The sequence below is a fragment of the Culex quinquefasciatus genome, chromosome 1 (assembly GCF_015732765.1).
Source record: "Culex quinquefasciatus strain JHB chromosome 1, VPISU_Cqui_1.0_pri_paternal, whole genome shotgun sequence".
Classification (NCBI taxonomy): Eukaryota; Metazoa; Arthropoda; class Insecta; order Diptera; family Culicidae; genus Culex; species Culex quinquefasciatus.
In genome coordinates, this window is record NC_051861.1 from 14,456,424 (window position 1) to 14,479,803 (window position 23,380).

General features: G+C 34.7%; 1 protein-coding gene across 4 annotated transcripts in view; it reads left to right on the plus strand.

Annotated features, from left to right (window-relative positions):
- The window catches only part of LOC6033016 (hemicentin-2), a 319,767-nt gene that overhangs the window by 106,571 nt on the left and 189,816 nt on the right, over nucleotides 1–23,380 (plus strand). For all 4 annotated transcript variants that reach the window (XM_038250375.1, XM_038250472.1, XM_038250519.1 and 1 more), the window contains exon 3: nucleotides 11,418–12,280. In XM_038250375.1, the coding sequence (XP_038106303.1) occupies nucleotides 11,710–12,280 (571 nt within the window). In that variant the 5' untranslated portion in view covers nucleotides 11,418–11,709. The remainder of the gene's footprint in view (nucleotides 1–11,417; nucleotides 12,281–23,380) is intronic.

The window sequence follows — 23,380 nt, forward strand, 5'->3', positions numbered from 1 at the left end:
GGGAGGGGGGCTTCCGCTTATGTTTCCGACGCACTTCCGGGCGTTTTTGTTTTGCTTTTCGAGTTTTTCTTTTTTTTTTCACTTGGTCCATTAGACCCCCTCCGGGGCGTTCCGGCCAGTGGGGTCCGGGTGCGATGATTGTTTTCTTGGCAGGCAAATTTTTGATCTCCTGCTGGAATTAGTAATGAGCTACGGGGCAACGAGCGGAATGATTTATGCTGAACATTTTTGGGCGAAACTGTTTTGCTTGCGCAGATTGCTGCTTTGGCGTTTTCGTGAAGGGCAAAAAATGGCAAATAAAAACGCTAATTTGTGGCTTAAAGTTATTTTACGTGACCGAATATTTTTGTAACGATTCTAACATGAAACTAATCACACATAAAAATAATGGTTGAATAATAATATACAAAGCTAAACTTCTATCATCCGAAAAAAGAACAAATCTTATCAAAGTCGAATCACACCTCCTTAAACGAAGACCCAAAACAAAAAAAATAGTACCGCCAAAGGCAAAACCTCGAAAGATTTACGATGTTTAAAATGTCACCGTGACGGGCGCGACTCGTTAATGGGCCGCATTCAAAACAATTGACATTTTTCCTCACCCACAACAAACGAGAGTGACGACAAAGTGTTACTTTTTTCAGAGGGGGAAGTCATCATGAACGTGGTTCAACGTTTTTCTTTTTCTCCAAAATTTCAATCAAGAAAAAAAAAATATTTTTTCATTCAAATTTTACATTGTAAGCACGTGAATAACAGTTTCCAGGAAAGCTCGTCGATGCCGTCATGAACTCAAAGCGAATGAAAATTAATTTAAAAAAAAAAATTAATTTAAAATTTAAATTTCACTGTTTTTTATCAGTACTCACTCCCAGCAAAGTAAATGAGTAATATTGAGCAAATTATCCAAAATCCACAAAAAGAGACAACAATAATGGAAATTAAATTTCCAATTACCGGACGAACCCTCGTCAGGCTCCATATTTTCATTATTTCTTTTCACTTGAATTTGCCCAGATAAAATAAAAAACCGAGCAAATTCCGAACCCAATCGACCAGCCGGTTGCATCGGTTATCGGTGGTGAAAATTTTTTCCCCTGAAAAAAAAATCGTTTTCAAACACGAGAAGAAGATTTCCGGTGAAGCCTTTTAATTTGGCCTTCCCGAAAAAAGAGCGCGCGTCTTTTTTGTTCTTTTTCGAAGATTTCTCAACCGAAAAGCGAGTGTATCAAAGGATTTTCCGCTTCCAATAAATCTGAGTTTATCATTTTCGGGTGTGTGTGTGTCTGTTTTCCAATTTCACCCCCTTTCTTTTCATCCAAGTTTTCCCCACTTTTTCTCTTTAAAGTTACTTTTTAATCTGTTGCCAGTTCGAGAACCGTCCCTCCTTTTTTTCGCGGAACTGATAACAAAGTTTTCCGCTAGCCCGCGTTACATGCCAGAACCGTCTTTCCGATTTTTTTTTGCTTTGGATCCTGGCTGAAAATTTTCTGATTTATTACACCGCAAATCTGCTTCCTGCTGGAAACGAGAATTAGATTACTTCACGTTCGTTGTTGGAAAATTAACCTTGGCAGCATTGCGAAAGCAACTCCCAGCTTGATGTCACACCAAATTTGGAGAAGTTTCGGTTGCTTGAAGGTTCTTATAGAATCTTGGGAGACAATTTTACTAAATATTGATGTTAGACCTTTATTTTAAATGATATTTTGTATTTTTTGTTATTTGATTGAAACTTGGATTTTTTTCTTCTTTAAAACCAAAATCGTAAAATACCTTAGCCGTCAATCATTTTCAATGAAAACTGATCGTTTTACCTAAAATGTGTTATAACCAGTTCAATTTTAGGAATTTCTGCACCAATTAATATTTAAAAAACAACTACAAAATTTTAATGTATTCATTGTAAATAATTTCAAATGCCTTTTTTCTGCAGTAATAATGATTTTTAAGCATATTTTGGCTATGTTGTACTTACCTTAATTTTTTTTCGAAAAATGGATGGAAATGGAGCAAATTTTCTGAACTTCTCAAAAAAAATTTTTTTTGCAAATGGTCACTCATGGTCACTATTTTAAAAAATTGAAAAACTGCAAATATTTCGCTAAAATCAAACTTTCGATGGCTATATCTTGAAAACGGAGCCCTTTATCAAAAAATCTGCAAAGTACTTTTCGATTGCAAATTCTATTTTGCATTAAAAGATAATGTCAAACTTGTTTTTGCATGAAACTTTGATTTTTTTTTTTTTTGCAAAAATCACTGTTTTTTTTCAAAATGAATAACACGGCGGCAGAATTTTTGACCTATGGCTCAAAAGTTGTGGATTTTGTCCCCTAAAACATATCAAAAATCTCGAACATCAATTTTGGGAAATTGAGTTTTAGTGCAAAAAAAGTTGATTAAAAAATCTGCAAATTTTTTTCCGTGTACCTATTTTTTCTCAAAAGTCCTCAACATTACCTACAACTTTGCCAAAAACACCAAATTGATCAGAAAATTCACTCAAAAGTTACAGCTGTTTGAATATTTTCATACCATTTTTGTATGGACAGCAGCCAAAATTGTATGGAGACTTGTATGGGTAGAACCAATGACGCAAAATAGCTTATTTGGTCATAGGGAAGGCCTCCACAAAGTTTAAGTCAAACAAAAAAAAAATCAAAAAATAAAAATGGTCGAAATCGGCCGATTTCGTAGAGAGTTGCTCAAAATATTTGCAACGGAGCATTTCTCTACGAAATCGGTATTTTTTTAGAATTTTAATTTTTGTATTTTTAAATACGGCTGAAACTTTTGTGGTGCTTTCGATATGCACAAAGAAGCCATTTTGCATCATTAGTTAGTCCATATAATTTCCTTACAAATTTGGCAGCTGTCCATACAAAAATGATGTATGAAAATTAAAAATCTGTACCTTTTGAAGGACTTTTTTGATCGATTTGATGTCTTCGGCAAAGTTGAAGGTATGGATAAGGACTACACTGGGAAAAAATGATACATGGTAAAAATTTTTTTGGTAATTTTTTATTTAACTTTCTGTTACTAAAACATGATGTGCAAAAAAACACTATTTTTCTGAAATGTTTTAGGGGACATCAATTGCCAACTTTTTATAAATTTCCAGGTTGTGCAAAAAATACTGATTTAAAAAAAATCGAAATATTGGTCGCAATAATTTTTCATCTTCATTTTTCGTTTTTTCGAAAAGATCGCAAACACGAATGTTTCATATTTTAACATTGTAAATCGGACCATTAGTTGCTGCGATAACGACATTAAAAATTTTTGGGTTGTCTGGGTGAGACTTGGAAAACATAAATTTTCATGTTTTCAAACCATTCATGGCAATATCTCAGCAACTAAGGGTCGTATCAACAAAGTTCAAAAAAGCAAAATATGGAAAATTTTCTCAGCTTTTCAAAAATATTTTTTTCAAAATTGTACAAACATGTGCACTAATTTAAAAGTCACCTAAAAATGGCTTTAACTTGAAAACGGTGCAATTTATCTAAATTTCACTAAAGTACTTTTTGATTGCAAATTTGATTTCACACCGAAAAATGAAGTTGAAAAATTTTGCAATTAATATTTTTATTTTTTTTAATCAGAATTGATTAAAAAATTCATAACTCGGTTAGAGATTTTTTACACAACCTGGAAATTTCAGAAAAGTTCGCATTTGATGTCCCCTAAAACATATAAAAAAAGTTTTTTTTTGCAAATCAAGTTTTAGTGACAAAAAGTTAAATAAAAAATCAACAATTTTTTTACCATGTATCATTTATTTCAGTGTAGTGCGTATCCATACCTACAAGTTGTAGGCTACAACTTTGCCAAAGACACCAAATCGATCGAAAAATTCCTTCTAAACATACAGATTTTTGAATTTTCATACATCATTTTTGTATGGACAGCTTCCAAATTTGTATGGAAAATTATATGGACAATTTAATGATGAAAAACGGCTTCTTTGAGCATACCGAAGACAACAAAAAAGTTTCAGTCGGATTGAAAATACAAAAAAAAATCGAATGACCGAAATCTTAGAGAACTGCTCAACGGTCTAATTTCCTAAATTCCTTATCTTTCAAAACAAATATTAGAAATGAAAGAAAATAGAATCTGTGAAATTTATTGAACAGATAAGAGAACTGGTTTTGAAGTTGCCTATTTTTTCTGTGTTTAACAAATGGCAGGGTATTTATTTATTTATTTACAAAAAAATATGTAAGCGGTTATAAAATGCTTTGTGATGCTAATGACTGTTCTGGCTTTTATTGTTTCTGACATAGAAACATTAACTTTACTTAATTAAATAAATGCCAATCAATATAGTTCATAGATCTAAAAACCGATAGAAAAGTATCCCAAAATTATTTTTAAATTGCATTAAGGTTAAGCCGTTGATCATTTTCGAAGAAAATTGATCATCACTATAAAATATTCTGTATTAAATTCAATTTAACGAATTTCGCCACCAAAATGAATCATTATGTGCCGGTTGTTGCCTTCTTGAAGCCACTGAAAGAATTTTTGATCTAAATCAAATGTGCTTCAAAATTTACATCATTTTGTGGCACAGTCATTGAAGTCCTAGTTAGCAATCATTGATTAATGACGATTTCCATAACTTTACAAGGAATGGGATAACCGTTACCAAAAGGAATCAGCATGTGTAGGGCACTATTCTAAACAACTTGTTGAAGAAATTTTGTCAAAATATTGAAAGCGACGCAAAATTTATATCTTTGAACGAAAAATCATGACAATGATGGAAGTCTTCACGTTAACCTCAAATTATCTTATCTTTATTTATTCGTCTAGTAATTAGATCACAATGTTTATTTTTTTGACATTGGGACAGGTGTGACCATCCATTAGTTTATCTTTTCTTATTTTCCAACTTGGACTGCTGAGATCAAATACTTATCGGAAAAGATCTCATCAGCAATGAAAATATTGATGTACATGAACTCCAACTTTTCCACCTGTGGCCCTTAATTTATTAGTTTTCAATAGATTTTTCTTAGTATTTTTTTTTTTATTTTCTTGCAAAATTTATGGTAAGATAACCTAATTTAATCAATAATTGACGGAAACTCCAAAACTCCATAATGTTATAAGAAATACAAAATTGTGAATGGATTATTTACTAATAAAATTAATTGAATATGAACTGTTGGAAAATTAAGAAATAAACTAAATAAAAAGTATTTTAATTCTGCAATCGATTGTACTATTTTTTCACTCTTTTTATAATTTCAGTAGACATTTACTCCCCTCCCCTTTAAAATTTGCTGCTAAAATGTTAAAGGATGGGACAAACAATGTATTGCAATCTAGAATAAAAAAAAATGCATTTTGAAAAGCAATTCAGAATTCAAAAATAAAGTTGCATAACACTAACATTGTTGTTGTTTTCAATTTATTTTAAATTATTATGGTAGGTCCAGATTAAGTTCAAGTTTTCTTGTCACTAAGTTGGAATCGGAATCAGAATGGTTTCCGCTGTCTTGCACATTCAAAGAAAGTTTTTAATTATTGTAAAACTGTTTTTTCGAAATATAACAGCAATTTTAGCTAACTCATTCATTATCACTTGTGTACTCCTAAAAAAAGGGTTAAAATTGGACACGAAACTTTAGCAGAGTGCCTTACTCAGAACAAATCGTGAATTATTTTATTTTAAAAAACCAATTTGTTTGTTGATTTAATCCATTTTTAGACTTTTTCAATCATAGACCAGAATCAATTACACTGAAACCCCGATGGTTTGACACCAACTATTGTCAAACGAACGGGGTCACTTTTTAGTTTGACATCCTTTTACACGGAGTTCACACACACTACCAAACGTGTGTTTTGATAGTGTGCCTGAGCGCCGTGTAAAAAGTGACAGTTCGTCACTTTTTAGTTTGATTTTGACCAACCAACGAGGTTCAAACTAAACACCTAGTGTCAAACGAAAAAGTGACCAACCACCGGGGGTTGAGTTTATATACATATCTAACTTATAACATCATGACAATTACCCAAAAACATAAATAAAACCAAACCAAAATGAAAACAAAAACAACCGGCAACCAACGCACCCTTGCGGACGCGGGGCAAGATCGCGTCAACTAGTTACCGAGGATCCCGACCGACCGGCCAAGCGACCATTCGTCTAGCGGACGTCGTCCCCGTCGGTCACGTTCGGGTCCTCTAGCGGCCCCGTAAAGATCTAGAATTACGAGAAGGAGAGAGTGAAAAGGCGAGAGAATGTGAGCTATAAACGACGCGCAACTGTGTTTTAATTTTTGTTTTCGAGGGAAAACAGAGGGAAAAAAAGAAAGAATAACAAGCAGAAAACCCCATTTGGATGTTAATTAGTGTAGGTTAGAGGAGTTCACTGGGGGAAGGGTGTGTGTGCGATACAAAAATAAAACAAAAGAGATCGTGCCAAGCGGAACGGGACGGGAGTAAAGTTCTAACGCAGAAAAAAAAAATAACGTCATCAACATAGAAAAAGTGAAAGAAGAAAAGTGAAAACAAAAAAAAGGCAAAACAAAAATGTTAGCAACAGCTGCGGCACCACCGACGAAGCTCGTGTCGTCATCGCGATCGCGGTGACGAAGATTGCCGAAGTGCAGTGCTCGTGTAGTTGGGTTGGGCGATGAAGAAGGAGTAGGAGGCAGGACGCCGATAGCCGGCACGCGATCGCACCGCTTGCTGTGTTTTTTTGTGGGGAGGGATTTCCTTTTGTTTTGTTTTAAGGGGAAACGTGTGCATGTGCGCGTTCCTGTTCGGCGTGACGTGTGACGTAAAGTGACAGATTTTAAGGTGAGTTACACACGTCGCGACGCGTGGGTAATGGAAACGCTGGAATTGAAATTTGTGGAATTTTTGTCTGGTCTTTTATTTGGATTGATTCGGGGGGAAATTTTAGACAATTGGAAAACGCGATCGAGCTGTCATCGTTATTAACCTTAATTAGTGGGTGAGTTTGTTTTGATTTGGATTAGGGTAGACAGTAATTGCTCTATAAGTTTGGTGGGGAATTTTAGTGAAAGGTATTAGGAACAGATGGTTTGAGGTTTGAAATTATGCTAGGGAAAACATGGAACTTACTTTTTTTTTTGTTGTAAATGTAAATGGCGCTGCGGCATTTAGTGGCGCTTCTGATAATTAAATATAAAGTGATATGTTTTTTTTTTTTTAAATTGACGTAAAAATCGTTTATAAAAGGAATAGAATTATACTGCAGTATTTACAAAAAAATAGTAAAATTAGTTTTGATTTGTATTTTGTATTTGAAAGATTTTTTCAAACCTGCACGGAAAAGAGTTCTATCCAAAATTTAACAATTCAAATTAGCTGGCTTCAAATTGGTGAAACAGTGATTTTTTTGGTTGAATCAGCTAAAATTACAGCTAAATTTACCAACCTGTGATTGGTGAAATAGCTAACCCTGATTGCTGATTTGCTTTCCAAAACTGACAGCCCAAATCAAAATGACAGGAGAGATTTTACCAAAAATAATGGTGTTTCAGCACAATTTTGCGTAATTTTACAAAAAATTAGCTGGAACCGGCAGCATGGATTTTTGACAGGTCATCAGTTCGAGACCAAAACAAAGCATCGTCTTGTATCGTGTTCGATCCTGTTTGAGCCGCTCAGTTCGCGAAGTTTTTGATGGTTATGTGTGCTGTTTGAGTGCAAGTGCAACTGCAAAAGGTGATAGAATGTGTTGTGTGAGTGAATAAATCAAAAGCCTGGAAGGTTTTCTGCGGATCGGCACCTGAAGGTAAGTTTCAGTAGATAAGGTGAAAAGTTTTTTGTGTTGAGAGAAAGTGGTTAGAAGTTGAGCCTCTCGTTATTGTTTGGATGATGCGTAGGTAAAAACATGTACTTAACATAAAGTGGGAGCATCCCTAAACCACGTGAACACTTTGGCAGGGGAAAGGGAGGCTGGCGATTGTCCACAGTATACTTTTTGTATGGACATCTGTCCACCTGGAGGGGCGGCGGGTACAGAATGTCTAGACATAGATTGGCCAATGTTTGACAGCTCCGAACAAATAGGGTGCCTAATGCCTTTTAAGCACATCCATAAATATTGTTAAATACTGTTAGAAATGAAGTTAAATTAAGTTCAATTTAGTTAAATTAGGGGAAATATACCCATTTTAATCACACTAAGCCGTTCGACCAATTCTCATCACTTTTGCCGTTTTCCGCTATTAAATCAACATTTTCAGATGTATCAACAATGAAGAGTTGCTTGCTCACTTTTGTTTAAGCTATTTATTACTTTGAAACAGTCAAAAACACTTTATTTAAGCTGTAATTCATGATCAAAGTGCTGATAGGCTGATAATAGAAATAGGCTGAGAAAGGGTATAGTTCCCCTAAGTGAAATTAAGTTTAATCAATTTAAGGTTACTTAAATTAAGTTTTATTTGGTAAAATTTAAATAAAAATGTAGAATTCAGTTAAAATCAGTTAAATTGATAAAATTTAGTTAAAATTAGTTAAATTTAGTTGAAATTAGTAAAATTTCGTTAAAATTGATTAAATTTAGTTTAAATTAGTAAAATAAAGTAAAGTTTAGATAAGTTCAATTAAATTTTGTTGAGTTAAGATGAATTTAAAAAAAAATAGTTAAATTAAGCAAAATTTAGTTAAATTCAGATACATTCAGTTGAAATTAGTTATTTTTTGTGTGATTTAGTTGAATTTGCCCAAATTTGGTTAAATTAAGTTGTGTTAAGTTAAATGTGTTAAGTAAAATTAAAAAAAATAGTAAAATTAAGTAAAATTAAGCAAAATTAAGTAGAATTAAGCAAAATTAAGTAAAATTAAGCAAAATTAAATAAAATTAAGCATAATTAAGTAAATTATGTAAAATTAAGTAAAATAAAGTAAATTTATGTAAAATAAAGTAAAATAAAGTTAAATTAAGTAAAATTGACATGAAATTATGTTCAATTCAGTGAATATATGTCAAATAAATTTCAATCAAGTTTAATTAAGTAAAATTAAATTAAATCAGTTAAATTGAGCTTAATTAAGTTGAAAATGGTTATATTTAGAAAAATGTAGTTGAATGTAGGTAAATGTAGATGAATATAGGTAAATGTAAGTACATTTATTCAAATGTTATTACATTTGGCAGAATTCAGTTAAATTTAATGTAATTTGGTAGAATTTAGTTAAATTTAAAGTTATTTGGTAAAATTCAATTAAATTGAGTTTAATTAAGTTAAGTTAACTTTAATTAAGTTAAAATAAGTTTATTTAAGTTAAATTAGGTTAAACTAAAATAAATTAAGTTAAATTCAATTGAATTAAGTTAAATTAAGTTGAATTAAGTTAAATTAAGTTAAATTGAGTTAAATTAAATTAAATTAAGTAAACTTTAATTAAGCTAAAATAAGTTTGATTAAGTTAAATTAAATTAAGTTAAATTTAGTTTCATTAAGTTATATTAAGCTAAATTGAGTTAAATTCAGTTAAATTAAGTTTAATTTAGTAAAATTCAGTTAAATTATGTTGAATTAAGTTAAATTTAGTTAGATTTAGCTAAATTAAGATAAATTAACTTAAGTTAAGTTAAATAAAGTTAAATAAAGTCAAATAAAGTTAAATAAAGTTAAATTAAGCTAAATAAAGTTGAATCAAGTTAAATTAAGTTTAGTTAAGTTTAATTAAGTTAAATTAAGTTAAATTAAGTTAAATTATGTTAAATTAAGTTAAATTAAGTTAAATTAAGTTAAATTAAGTTAAATTAAGTTAAATTAAGTTAAATTAAGTTAAATTAAGTTAAATTAGGTTAAGTTTAGTTAAATCAAGTTAAGTTAAATTTAGTTAAATTATGTTAAAGTATGTTAAATTAAGTAAAATTTAGTTAAATTAAGTTGGATAAAGTAAAGTTATTTTGTTTAAGTGAAAGTAATTTGATGTTATATTTAAACTTTGTTAAATGCAAAACAAAGTTTAAATTTAACATGAATTTACTATAATTTAACCAAAATAACTTTTTGTAAGTTTTTTTGTATTTTTGTTTTTTTTTTTTTTTTTTTTGTATTTTGTATTTTGTATTTTTGTATTTTTGTATTTTTATTTGTATTTTGTATTTTTGTTTTTTTGTATTTTTGTATTTTTGTATTTTTGTATTTTTGTATTTTTGTATTTTTGTATTTTTGTATTTTTGTATTTTTTTATTTTTGTATTTTTGTATTTTTGTATTTTTGTATTTTTGTATTTTTGTATTTTTGTATTTTTGTATTTTTGTATTTATGTATTTTTGTATTACTGTATTCCATTTTTTTTATTTGTCAATAGAATATCGCAACAAAGCTGTACAATTAGGATGATCAACTATAACATAGTTTAAAAGCCTGGAAACTATTGAAACATCCAAAAAACGTGCTGGACTACCAAAAAACGTACCAAGAATAGCGGAAAATCATGCTACACCAGCAAAAGTCTTTTTGAAAATAAAAAACAACTTTACAGGCAGCAAGGGATTTTTAAAAATGATTTCGAAATTACCAGTTGAAACAGTCGAAAAATTAGCTGGACCTACCGAAAAACGAAGCAAGAACAAAAAAGAAACGAGCTAAATCAGCCAAAAGGCTGGGTGAATAATGCGTGCTTTGCAGGCAGAAACGGAGGCTTTTGAAAGAAAACTTGTAGAAATAGTGGAAAAATTAGCTATACCAACCAAAACAACTGCCAAGAATAGTGGCAAAGTTGGCTAAACTAGCTAAAAAGATGTGTGAAAATACCTAGCTTCGCAGCCATCAATGGAAAATTTTGAGAATGATTCCAAAAAAACTGTTTGAAACAGCCTAAAAACTCGCTGGGCTAACTATAAAACTTCCTAGAATACCATAAAATCTAGCTAAAATAGCTAACAGACCTTCTCAAAACATACAGCTTTTGAGACTGACAGCATTTTTCCAGCTTGCAAATTAGTAAAATTTACTAAAAATTTAGCTAGATTTATCATTTTTAGTACCTGGACCCAGCTGTCAAATCCAGGAATTTTTTTTTTGGATTTCCAGCTAAAAAAAATCGTGGTTGGAAAAACAACCAATTTTTTTAGGGTTTTTAACCGAAAATTAGTAAGATTCACGATAAACCTTCTTTCCGTGTGAAAAAATATTTTGCAGCGACTTTAGCAACGTTGCCCAATGTTGCATTTTATGCCTAAACTCAGTGTTGTGCAGCTTTGAATTCTTCGCCATTTGATCTTCACAATTCCACAAATCCATGCCTAACTTATTTTTTAATCATCAAAGTGACAAATAAGGAAAGATAATTTCTAATAATTTTCTGTCCAATACGAAACCCAAAAATAACAATAATAAAGTCTTGAAATGCAACATTTTAACCTAACTTTTTTTCTCCCTCTCTCTTTCTAGATATTGATTCAGTGGTCGATAAACCAACCAAAGAAAGCATCAATCAAACACCCGTACAAAAGTGTGTTGTTGAAGTAAACGAAGAAGGAAGCAAAATATTAACACGCCACATCATGCTCAAGTATTAATGTGCAACAAAATAGAATTTCCCGCGCGAAAAGTTGCCCAAAATTGAATACCCCATTCGCCGTACCCGTGTTTGTGTGCATGTGTATGTGTGCGCTCCCGTTGTGAGCGACTCGCGCTGGAAAAGTGCCGGAAAATTTATACTATTCATTGCGCTGGTACCAAAATGGAAATGGCACCACGGAGTGACAGCTCCACCGGCAGTGTTGCCATCGATCCTTTCACGCGAGGATCGCGACATCGTCGCCGTCGGCCGCTCCCCCAGGAAATTCGTCACTGTCAACGGGCGGCGTCGCCGTCATCGTCGTTAAAAGCCAATCCATCTCCGGCGAGGGTGGCTGTGGCGAGCAGTGTTGCCAGCGCGGAAGATATTGCCGCGTTCCAGGCGGTTGAGGATGGTTTGGTCGGGAAGATGTATCGATTCCGGGAGCGAAGATTAGAGCTGCAGCAGCAGCATCACAAGTGCAAATCGTCCCGAAGAACGGTTGAGGACAGGGGCAGTGTTGCCAGCAGTGGAGGGGGAAAAGTTGTGTCGTTAAACGGTGGCAATTGCGAAGGAAGCGCCAGTTCAGTGGGCGAAGAAGCAACACTGGGAAGGAGAAACAGAAGAAGTGGCCACTTTTGGGTCGCCAGTGCTGCTGGCAGAACGAACGTCCTGCTGGCCGTGGTGCTGTTCCTGTTGGCCGGATTTTGCACCCAAAGTGGCTGCGATGATACCGAGCAGTTCCAGAAGAACAGTGAGTAGATTCTTATTTTTTTTTTGTTTTTAAGGAGAACACTTAACGAGAGTAGTTCTGTGGAACCGTTGATGGCGGGATTTATGTCTTATATTATATTTTGGAGTTGGAGATCACATGAATATTTTACGACATCGTTAACATTTAAATCAAAATCTAGAAACAAGGAAAAGTTATTCAAAATTCATGAACGATCAATGAAATATTTAAAAGAATTTTGTTCAAATCTTTCAATCTGAAAAAAATAGTCAAAGTACAAATTTGTTAAAAAAAACGTTTTTTATATTTTTTTTCAGTTTTTTTGGGATTTATCAGAAATTTTTCACGTTTCCTTCAAAATTAAATTTGAATAAGCAAATGTTGAGAAGTTCTCTACGGAATCTGTCTGTTTTCTTTAATTTTAAATTTTGTATTTTTTAATCCGGCTGGAACTTTTGTGGTGCCTTCGATATGCCCAAAGAAGCCATTTTGCATCATTTGTTCGTTCATATAATTTTCCATACAAATTTGGCAGCTGTCCACACAAAAATGATATGTGAAAATTCAAAATCTGATCTTTTGAAGGATTTTTTTTTGATCGATTTGGTGCCTTGGGCAAAGTTGTAGGTATGGATATGGACTACACTAAAAAAAATGATACTCGGTAAAAAAAATGGTAATTTTTAATTTCACTTTTTCTCACTAAAACTTGATTTGCAAAAAAAAAAAAAAATTATATGTTTTAGAGGACATCAACTTTTCAGAAATTTCCAGAATGGGCAAAAATTTTTTGACCGAGTTATGATTTTTTGAATCAATACAGACTTTTTTTTCAAAAAATCGAAATATTGGTCGCAAAAATTTTTCAACTTCAGTTTTCGATGTAAAATCGAATTTGCAATCAAAAAGTACTGTAATGAATTTTTGATAAAGTTTTCAAGTTAAAGCCATTTTTAGGTAACTTTTTTGAAAATAGTCGCAGTTTTCATTTTTTAAAATTAGTGCCCATGTTTGCCCACCTTTGAAAAAAATACTTTTGAAAATTCTCAGCTTTTCAAAAATATTTTTTTTCAAAGGTGGGCAAACATGGGCACTAATTTTTAAAATTATCTATTTTTTGCTTATTTGAACTTTGCTGATACGACCCTTAGTTGCTGAGATATTTCCATGCAAAGGTTTAAAAACAGGAAAATTAATGTTTTCTAAGTCTCACCCAAATAACCCACCATTTTCTAATGTCAATATCTCAGTAACTAATGGTCCGATTTACAATGTTAAAATATGAAACAATATTTTCAAAAAAAATAAATTTAGGCTAACATTTCAAACGGACCAAAAATTCAATATAACGCTCTTTTGAAATGTTAGTCTTGAAAAACACCAAAAAAGTTTCTGCCGGATTAAAAAATACAAAAAAATGAATGACCATATCGGAGAATTTCTCTGTTAGTAAAAAATACAGACAAAGTTGACCACTGAAAAAAAAAAACATTTTTAAAAATATTTGCAACGTCACATAAAACAAGTAAACCTGGGTTGTAAATTTTCTAAAATTTGAAGAGTTTTTCGTTCCATTGCTTTTTTAAAATCAAAAATTGGTTGGAAAAAAATGGATTTTAACCTTTTTTTTAAATTGAAGCTCGTCTTAAGGCGGAGTTGAGTTGTAGAGGGTTAAAAGAAACTGGTAAACAGTCATGCCTCGGTTTTACATCGCATATGGGGGATGCAAAACCGAGGCGTGCATTACTGAAGCACAGAGCTTATGGGATCTCCGTTGATGGAAGACATTGGCTTTAATCGTGTGAAAAATCATACAAACATATTTATTTTTTGAAGTGTTTTGGAATCAGAATAATGGCAATTATAATTACAAAAAATTAAAAAAAAGTGTTTTTCCTGCATTTCAAAATGCAATTGTTTACTTTAAAAAACTTCAAAATAATTGTTATTGTAATATGGGTATCAAATGATCGGGTTATTTTTCAAACATTTTGAATATCACACCATTTTTTAAATACTAATAATTTTCACAAAACTACGTATTTTTGAAAAAATACTCCAAATTTCATTTTTGTTTTTTGCAATATGGGTATCAAACGAAAGCGATTTTTTCATGAATTTTGAAAGTTATAACACTTTTTTTAAATAACAAAAAAAAAAACTCACAAAACTAAGTATTTTCGAAAAAATATCCAAAATTTCAGTTTTTCACAATGTGGGTATCAAATGATCGGGATTTTTTCATGCATTTTGAAAGTTATAACATTTTTTTAAACACTCAAAACTTTCATAAAACTACGTATTTTCGAAAAAAATACTCAAATTTTATGTTTTTTTTACAATATGGTTATCAAACATTGATATTTTTTCATTCATTACAGAGTACAAACAGTTATAATTTTTTAAATACATTTTTTTACTAATCGACGTAATTTCGATTTTTTTCAAACATTTCAAATGTAACAAATTTTGAAATTTAATGCATTTTCAAAAAAAAATATTCTCAAATGCGAAATGTATGAAAAAGTCCCGATCATTTGATACCCATAATGTAAAAAACTGAAATTTTGAGTACTTTTTTGGACAATCGTAGTTTTTGAAGATTTTGATTATTTATAAAAAATCGTTATTACATTTAAAATGCATGAAGAAATTCCGATCACTTGATATTGATATTGCAAAAACTGATATTTTTAGTATTTTTTCGAAAAAAAGTAATTGTGTGAAATTTTGTAGTATTTTCCAAAACTGTTGTTATTACATTCGAAATGTATGAAAAAATACCGATCATTGGATAGGGACCATCCATAAACCACGTGGACAACTTAGGGGGGTTCGGCGATTGTCCACGCTCCATACAAAAAGATTTTATTTGTATGGAAATTGTCCACGATGGGGGGTTGAGAATTCCAAAAAGTGTCCACGTGGTTTGTGGATGGTCCCATACCGATATTGCAAAAAAAACTAAAATTTTGAGTTTTTTTTTTCAAAAAATTTTGTCATCACATTCGAAATTTATAAAAAAAAATTACGATCATTTGATACATTTGATAATTTTTTTATGTTTGCATGAATTTTTATACGATTAGGGGGAGAGGGGGTAATATGCACCCCCGGGGCAAAACGCACCCCCAGCTTTTCTCGATATTAGGAAGAATTTTCCGGGGAAAAAATCATAGAAATTGGAAGCTTAACATTGTAAAACTATGCTGGAAAAGTTTGAGCATGGTAGGATAAAAACAGCCAAAGTATTTGCATAACTTTAAAATGTTGTGTTTTGATCTAATTTTTATTGAACTTCCAATATGATTTTTGGACAATATAAAAAGCATTTATTGATATTGTAAGTGTTTTTTATATAGTTTTTACCACAATCTTCATTATTCTATAGATAGATGGGTCCAAAAACATTAAAAAATGTATTTTTAATTAAATTTTATGTAATAAGCGTTTTCGGGGCAAAATGCACCGCTGTGATGCTCCTTTGTAAAAACAGCGGTGTCATCTAGTGGTGACTAGTGAAAACTGCCTTTACCCGGTGCATTTTGCCCCATTGTTGTGGTGCATTTTGCCCCGTTGTTGTAGTGCATTTTGCCCCAATGTTGTGGTGCATATTGCCCCGCATGATTGTTTGGAATGAATCACATTTTTTTTAGAAACATGCATTTTAAAACAATTTTGAGGGGTTTTCAAGAGTTATTACACATGGGTGACGAAGAATAATAGTTGTTTTAGAACATCTAACAAAATTCTTCCACAGAATTGATGTTATGGTTGAGAAATCACAGTTTTCCTTTAGGGGGTGCATATTACCCCCTCTCCCCCTATATCCAATGTCTCCCATATAGTCGAAATACCGTAAGCTGTGCTTAACCGAGGCAGCTGAACGAATCAAAACCGGGGCAGTGCAAAACCGAGGCGTGCAAAACCGGAGCATGAGTGTATATTATTTTTTATTGTGAAAAACACTTTTTTAAGATGGAAATTGACTAAAAAATTAAGAAAAATATTAAAAAGGCAAAAGATTTGACAAGGTTTACGCATCTTAGAACAAATGTTGCTCATGTAATCTCTGAGACTCAATAACGAGATCTTATTTTTGTATTTTTTTTCGATAAGTATTTTGTTTCAATGAGTTGAGATTTTTTTTTTGATTTTTGTAAACGTAAGCTGACTTAAAATTCACCCTAAAGTCGTTAATCCCTGTGCTGACAGCGGCGGAAGTGGAACTCCCTCCAAAGTGTCCGGAAGTGGAAATTTATACCGCATCCAGTTTAAACGAGCCCGCGGGGACATCCGGCGTGGCCAGCTGGTGGCGCTTTAAATTTGGCACATCCGTTTCCGTTTTCCTACAGGGTGGCTTCCTCCACCCAGAATCGAATTGATCGAACACTCGGCGGTTACTGACTGGTGAACGATTTATGGCCATCACTCGGGGAACTGATGGGTGGTCGTAATTTATTTGAGGGGATTTTTTTTTTGGGAGAGTGTAACAGTTGAAGAAGGCAAGGGGTGTGTGTTTTAAAAATTGGTAATTAATATTAATTAATTTTGGTTTGGTTTGGGGAGTCATACAACACAATTGCTGGTTTTGCAAAGGAGGTCAACCGTGGTGTTTTTAAAGCAGATTACAAACTGAAAATTCACTGATTCAAATTCAACAATTACATTATGGAAATTTGCTTATCAGAAACAAAAGTGTTTCCAAGTAAGCACATAACCGTAGCATTTATCATACCAAAATATCCATTAAATTATGCAACAATGCTTGAATCATATACAGCCCTGAACGAAGCATTTCAAATACTTGCGCAGAGAAAAAAGGCCTCCCTCCGTAGTTTGCAGCAGCATCCAACTCCCCTTGAACAGCAAACGGGCGGAAGGTCAAACCAGGCTTGGGAAGAGGGAAGAGGGGGGGGGGGGGGGATATTGATGGTAATAAGGTCGTTAATATCTACCAACCGTATCTTGGACCCTTTCCGCTGCCGCCGGCGACGACCAGGGCCAGGTACAAAGCAATAACTACAACAACGGTTCAACCAGAATGGGCTCTCATACGCAGTTTAGATATAAAAGTCAGGTTTGCTGTGGGAAAAAGCTATCTCCCTAGAAGGATACAGCAGCTCCGTGTGAAAGATACTGAAGGTATTTTTCTTGTATTAAAATACTTTTGTCGGAAAGAAAAACGGTCAGAAAAGGCAAAAATCACCTCCATTACAAACTCGATAAACCCAACCAGAGTGAAAAGGTCTCTAGCCGAGAAAGAAAAAAGAAACCCCCCCCCCTCCCTCCCACCTCAAGGATGGCATTCTTTTGCGTTTGAATACGGCCCGTCGTCCTTGCACGACCTACCGAGTAAACCAACCTTACCCTCAGGCTACTACTCCATTATGGATGGTCAGGATTTATGGTCCAGAGGGCAGTTTTCTTGGGCTTCTGGTGGTGGCTGGAACCTGTGCGAGTAGTCCGGCCGGGAAACGGTGATGTAACGCAAAGCCGCAAAAATTAAGCAAGTTAATGAGATCTAATGGATGCTCGTTTGGCTTGTGGAGGAGAAAGAACCACGGTAGCTTTACCGGGTCTCCCAGAAAGGAAGCTCAGGGGTTCGCAACTAAACGGGAAACTAAAACTAGATTAGAAACTGAAACCGAAACGGAAACAGTTGAATTGATTAATTAATGGATAATGGATCCGTTTTAAAGAAGCAACTTTTTTTTTGTGATTAACTAACGGTGAATTAAAAATACCAAATCTGCACTCACATTCTGCCATTTTTTTAACGAATCTCACATCAAGAAAGTCGTTCGTACTCATTCCTGAGATCCACTTCCAGCCAGTAATTATTTATTCATCCAGTTCTTGGCGAGATTGCCGTTAATATGCGTTAACATCCCCCCTCGAGAGGCAGACTCGAAGTTCTCCGCTGCCACCGCAACTTGCGCTCTTTGAAGATTAATCTTTAAATAAATCATGAACATCACTAGCAGCCGCAGCATTCTCGGGTTCGCATCCGAAAGGTAAATCCTCTTTTCCATTTGCAATATTTCTGGAAGTACAAACCGGGAATGGCTTTGCGACGAGTCTGCTTTTGGAATTCATTCCGGTGTAAGTCTAATCCTCGGGAAGAGCCAGAAATAGGTAGGGTACGTTATCCATTAGTGGACCCCTTCCCTATAGTGGACCCTTCGATGGTTTTTTGCCTCAAAAGTACATTTAAAGCATGATTTTTTGCGTTTATTATGCAGAATATTGATATTTTGAATAAAAACATGGTCTTGCTACATTTATTTGTACGATTTATAATGGTAAATTGAGAAAAAAGCATAAAAATATAACAGGTTACATTTTTGAGCCATCCTACTGTCATTTCGCTAAGATTTTTTTTTATGGAGATTTGATTTATTTTATATCGATTCAATAGTTTAATTTATTTTATCATGTTTATTTAATCGAAAAATGAATACACATTCTCATAAAAACATAAAATACACTCAAATATTAACATTTATTAGTGAAATTCAAGGGTCCATTATAGGTAAGCAAAAAAAAATAAATTCCTATTATGGACCCCTCCCTTTTGAACTGTCAAAAGCATTTGAAGCGAGGTAAACAATGTGCATTTAGTTTGAAGTGGATCAACATCTGGACAATCGCCGGCCCTTGTCCCACCGGAAATATGGGAAAAGTGGACAAATCAAAGCGCTACTCGGAGCATGACATTACCCAATGTCTTTCCGAGATCAAAAACCGGGTTCCTCTGAAAACGGCTTGCCGGAAGTACAACATTCCGCGCTCAACGATCAAGTTCCGGCTGAGCTCAGTATGGTCCGGGAAGACAACGAAGGGCCCTCACACGGTGCTGACCGCCGCTGAAGAAACGGAGATCGTGAACTGGATTTCCCGGATGGCCCGGAAGGGTTTCCCGCTCACGAAAGAACGGCTGGTCACGACGGTTCAGACGTTCCTTGCGGCTAATCCGCGTCCAAAACCGATGAAAGCTGGTAATTATGCTGCATATTTTTATTCGTTTTCTGTTATTGATAAAAAGGTTTTTTTTGCAGGGTACAAATGGTACCGCGGGTTTCTCCACCGGCATCCGGAAATCTCAGTGCGGAAGCCGGAAAAAGTGTCGTCCGCTGCGGCAACGGTCGATCCGGACGACATCCGCCGATGGCATAGGATGGTAGGAGCGAATCTGAAGGAGGAGGGGTATGCGGAGATCTTGAAAGATCCATCCCGTCTGTTCAATGGCGATGAGTTTGGGCTCGTTTTGGATCCGGATACGAAGGCGGTACTGGTGCCGAAGAAGACCAAAAATGCGTACCAGATCGACACCGGCTCAAAAAAGAGCATCACCGTCCTGAATTCGTACTCTGCGACCGGACAAGCAGTTCCTCCATGCGTCATATTGCCCTACAAACGGATCCCAGCAGAAGTGACAAAAAGTTTTCCGGCGGACTGGGGAGTTGGAAAGACCGAAAGTGGGTGGATGACCAAGGAAGCGTTCTTGGGGTACATCAAAAGGTTTTTCATCCTTTCTTGGTTGAAGAGAACATCCAGCTTCCGGTCATTTTTTTCGTGGACGGTCATAAGAGCCACACTGCTTTCGAGACGGCGGAAGAGTGCATAAAGCTTGGCATCATCTTAGTGTGTCTTTATGCCAACTGCACGCACATAATCCAGCCTGCAGACGTTGCCATTTATCGCGGGTTGAAGGCCGGATGGACAAAGCAAGTGCGGATTTGGCAAGCTCGCAATCCAGGTAGAAATTAAAATGTTTAAATTTGTCCAATCGTTATTTATGTTGTTCTTTTAATATTTTAGGAAAGACCGTCCGTCTCCAAGATTTCGGCGGATTGCTTGCAAAGGCAATTGACTGCTCGTTCAAGCCCGAATTCGCAATAAACGGATTCCGAGCTTGCGGCCTGTATCCCTTCGACGAAACGGCTATCGATTTCTCAAAGTGCATTGCTGGGAAAAAGAACAAGCCGAAATCTGGTGATTCAGTAACTTGTCCGCCGCCCGTTTCGGACACTGTTCCCGTGCCACGTGATCTGTTGAAGGAATTCGTTGATAAGATCAACCCATCGCAAGCCGCGTTGTACCGTGCAGTTGAACCTGATTTCTTCGATGAAGATGCCGAGAAAATCGTGTGTTCGCTGTACAAGAACGTACTGCAGAGCCTAGATCAACGCGAGTTTCAGGGCATGAATGATGCAGCTGATTCAGACGATGACGAGGAAGACGTAATCGCGGACAGAGCAGATGATTACTTCATGAAAGAAGAGTTCTTGGATGAGTTAGTTTAAGCTAAAGTGATAGTTTATATCGATATCTAATTTCAAATAATTTATTTACAGTTTTGGTGAAATCGCGAAAGAGGACAACGCAAGCTACGGAGACGGTAGCGAGGCCAAAAGCGAGGCCGACGGTGAAGACCTCAGCCACGCACCTGGCAACGGCCGCGACAATGGTCTCGGCGACGACGCTGACGTAGCTGCCTACAAGGACTTCGACGATGGCTCCGATGATGGCCCCGGTGATGGCCTCGGTTACACCGCAGACGTTGCTGCCTGCGATGACTTCGGCGATGGCTCCGATGATGGCCCCGGTGATGGCCTCGGTTACACCGCAGACGTGGCTGCCTGCGATGACTTCGGCGATGGCTCCGGTGATGGCCTCGGTGACGACGTTGCTGCTTGCAATGGCTCTGGCGTTGACTTCGGCGATGGCCCCGGCGACGAAGCTGGCGAAGCAGATGGTGACGCACAGCGCCAAGAACAGCACACACGACCGGATGCGTACCTACAGGACCATCTGCAAGAATTGTGTGACCCATCGGAATTAGAAAACATCGAGAATATGGACCAAGCTCAAGATCAAAGCATTTTGAGTTTTTTGAGCGAGCCTAGTACGCCCAAGAAGAAAACCAACCGGAAGTACAAGAAGCCCAAAAGCCCCCCTGTGTTGACCTCACGCAAGCGCGTTGAGCTTCATCGCAAGATCGCGGAAGAAAAAGCAGAAAAGGAGCAGCTGAAGGAACAGAAACGGAAGGACAAAGCCAAGCTCGCCGAGGAAAAGAAGCTACAATTGATCGACAAAGCTTCGAAACGCCTGGAGCGTTTGAAGAACGAACTGAAGGAAATCAATTCCTAAACCCTGACTGATTAGATATGTTTGTTCCTAACTCACAATTTGAGTTAATTGATGATTGATTTGATTGATTTTTCTTTATTATTAACTTTTTATAACCATACATATTATAGCTCGGTGAGCAAAGAATAAAAACATTGTAACAAACTAAAATGAGTTATATTTTTTTTTTCATACAAAATTGATTTATTTGAGCAAACAATATGCTGTTCCAAACAACGACGACTATTGGAAGATGATTCTTACCCCATGAAGGTTAAACTAGCTTCCCGCTCACTTGACTGGATCAAATATAGACAGCTTATACTGCCCTTCAACTTAAGTCCATGGGGTGAATCGGGACAATATTTTAAAGCACATACTAAATTTTAAAGGGTTCTCATATTTTAATCTGTAATATGAAAGACCAACAACTTTATTTTAAATTGTGATCAAAAACTAGATATAATAGCTGTCCCCATTCACCCCATGTAAACGAATTCGCTTGTTGTGTCTTGATTTACTCTAGCTTATGTTCGTTTCGTTTTAGTATTCGTTTTAGTATTTGTTTTATTCTAAACATGTTTCATTTCATGAGGAAAAATATGCTTTTCCTATTATGGACCCGGGTCCACTAAACGTTTAGTGGACCCGGGTCCACTATAGGAAAAGAGGGTCCATAATAGGCCATTTGAAAAAAATATTCATCTTTGGATTGTTAAGCATAAAAGCAATTAATCCATCCAACCTACAGTAATTAATGATCATAAAAGCATGTTTTTTCATAATGTTATGCCCCAGGTATCGAAATAATGATTTTAATAATGAAAATTGACGAAAAATGCTTGTCGCGTCTACTAGGGTGTCCACTATTGGTTAACATACCCTACTTTCCGATGCAATTCGTCATTTTTGATGCTGTGAGTTCAGCTGTGATCTACGGCTGTGAAATTATTGAGGTTGCGTACCTGGATCAGTAGTCAAGTCGGATTGTTTTCGGATTTTTGAAATAAAAGTTTTGATAAAAGTATAATCAAAATTTCAAAAAACATTTTTGGTTACATACTATGTTATTTATAACAAGTTTAGTTATTCGACGTTATGATTTTTTTTTTGTTATTGAAATGTTATTGTTATTATAGACTAATAAGATTTTTAGTTATTCTTCGAACAAATCTTTGTTATTATTTTATGTTATTTTAACAACTAATCCGATCATCCCAATAACAGTTGGCGGTATTCTTCCATAACAAAAAATGTTATTCCCAAGTTGTTTTGGCTTTCAACCAATAACAGACCGATAACATCTTTTGTTATGATAACATAAACTATTATTCAACTCTTATGCAAAAAGTGATTTTTCAAGAAGATTCTGTAACATTTTTTTTATTTTTACAGTATTTGTTATTGAAATGGCATGAATTTTGTTATTACCGTCTGCCCGGGAATTTTAAACATTTTTCTTGTTCATCAACTGCGCAAATAATCTGTTTTCATCTTTGTGGAAACCAACGGCCCTGTAAACGGATGTCTCGCAGTGCGTCTTTCGACGGTTCAAGTTGAATAGATAACGAGATTTGTTCAATTGACTCATCATGGGTTTCCTATGCAGATTTAATCTAGAATTGAAGGATGAGAAATTATTTCTGAAAGAAGCTGGGATGAATAAATGCTTTGAAAACATTTTGAAAAGACGCCCATTAAAGGAATATTTAATTTTCTCAAAATAAAAATTATAATTAAGCTGGGCAGCTGATACCATAAAATAAAATTCACATCTTCGCCACTCCAAATCTGCAAAAAATGTTAAAAACCTCTAGTTTTAGGTTAGGACTTTTCAGAAAAAAATGGTTAAACGTTTAAAAGTTCCCGATTACTTAATTTCACTTTTTATCACTACAAGAATTTTGCATCACAATGTTTTACAAATTATCAGGTCGACAAAAGGAGAAAACTTATGCCCGAGTTATGTTTTTTTGATAAAATGAC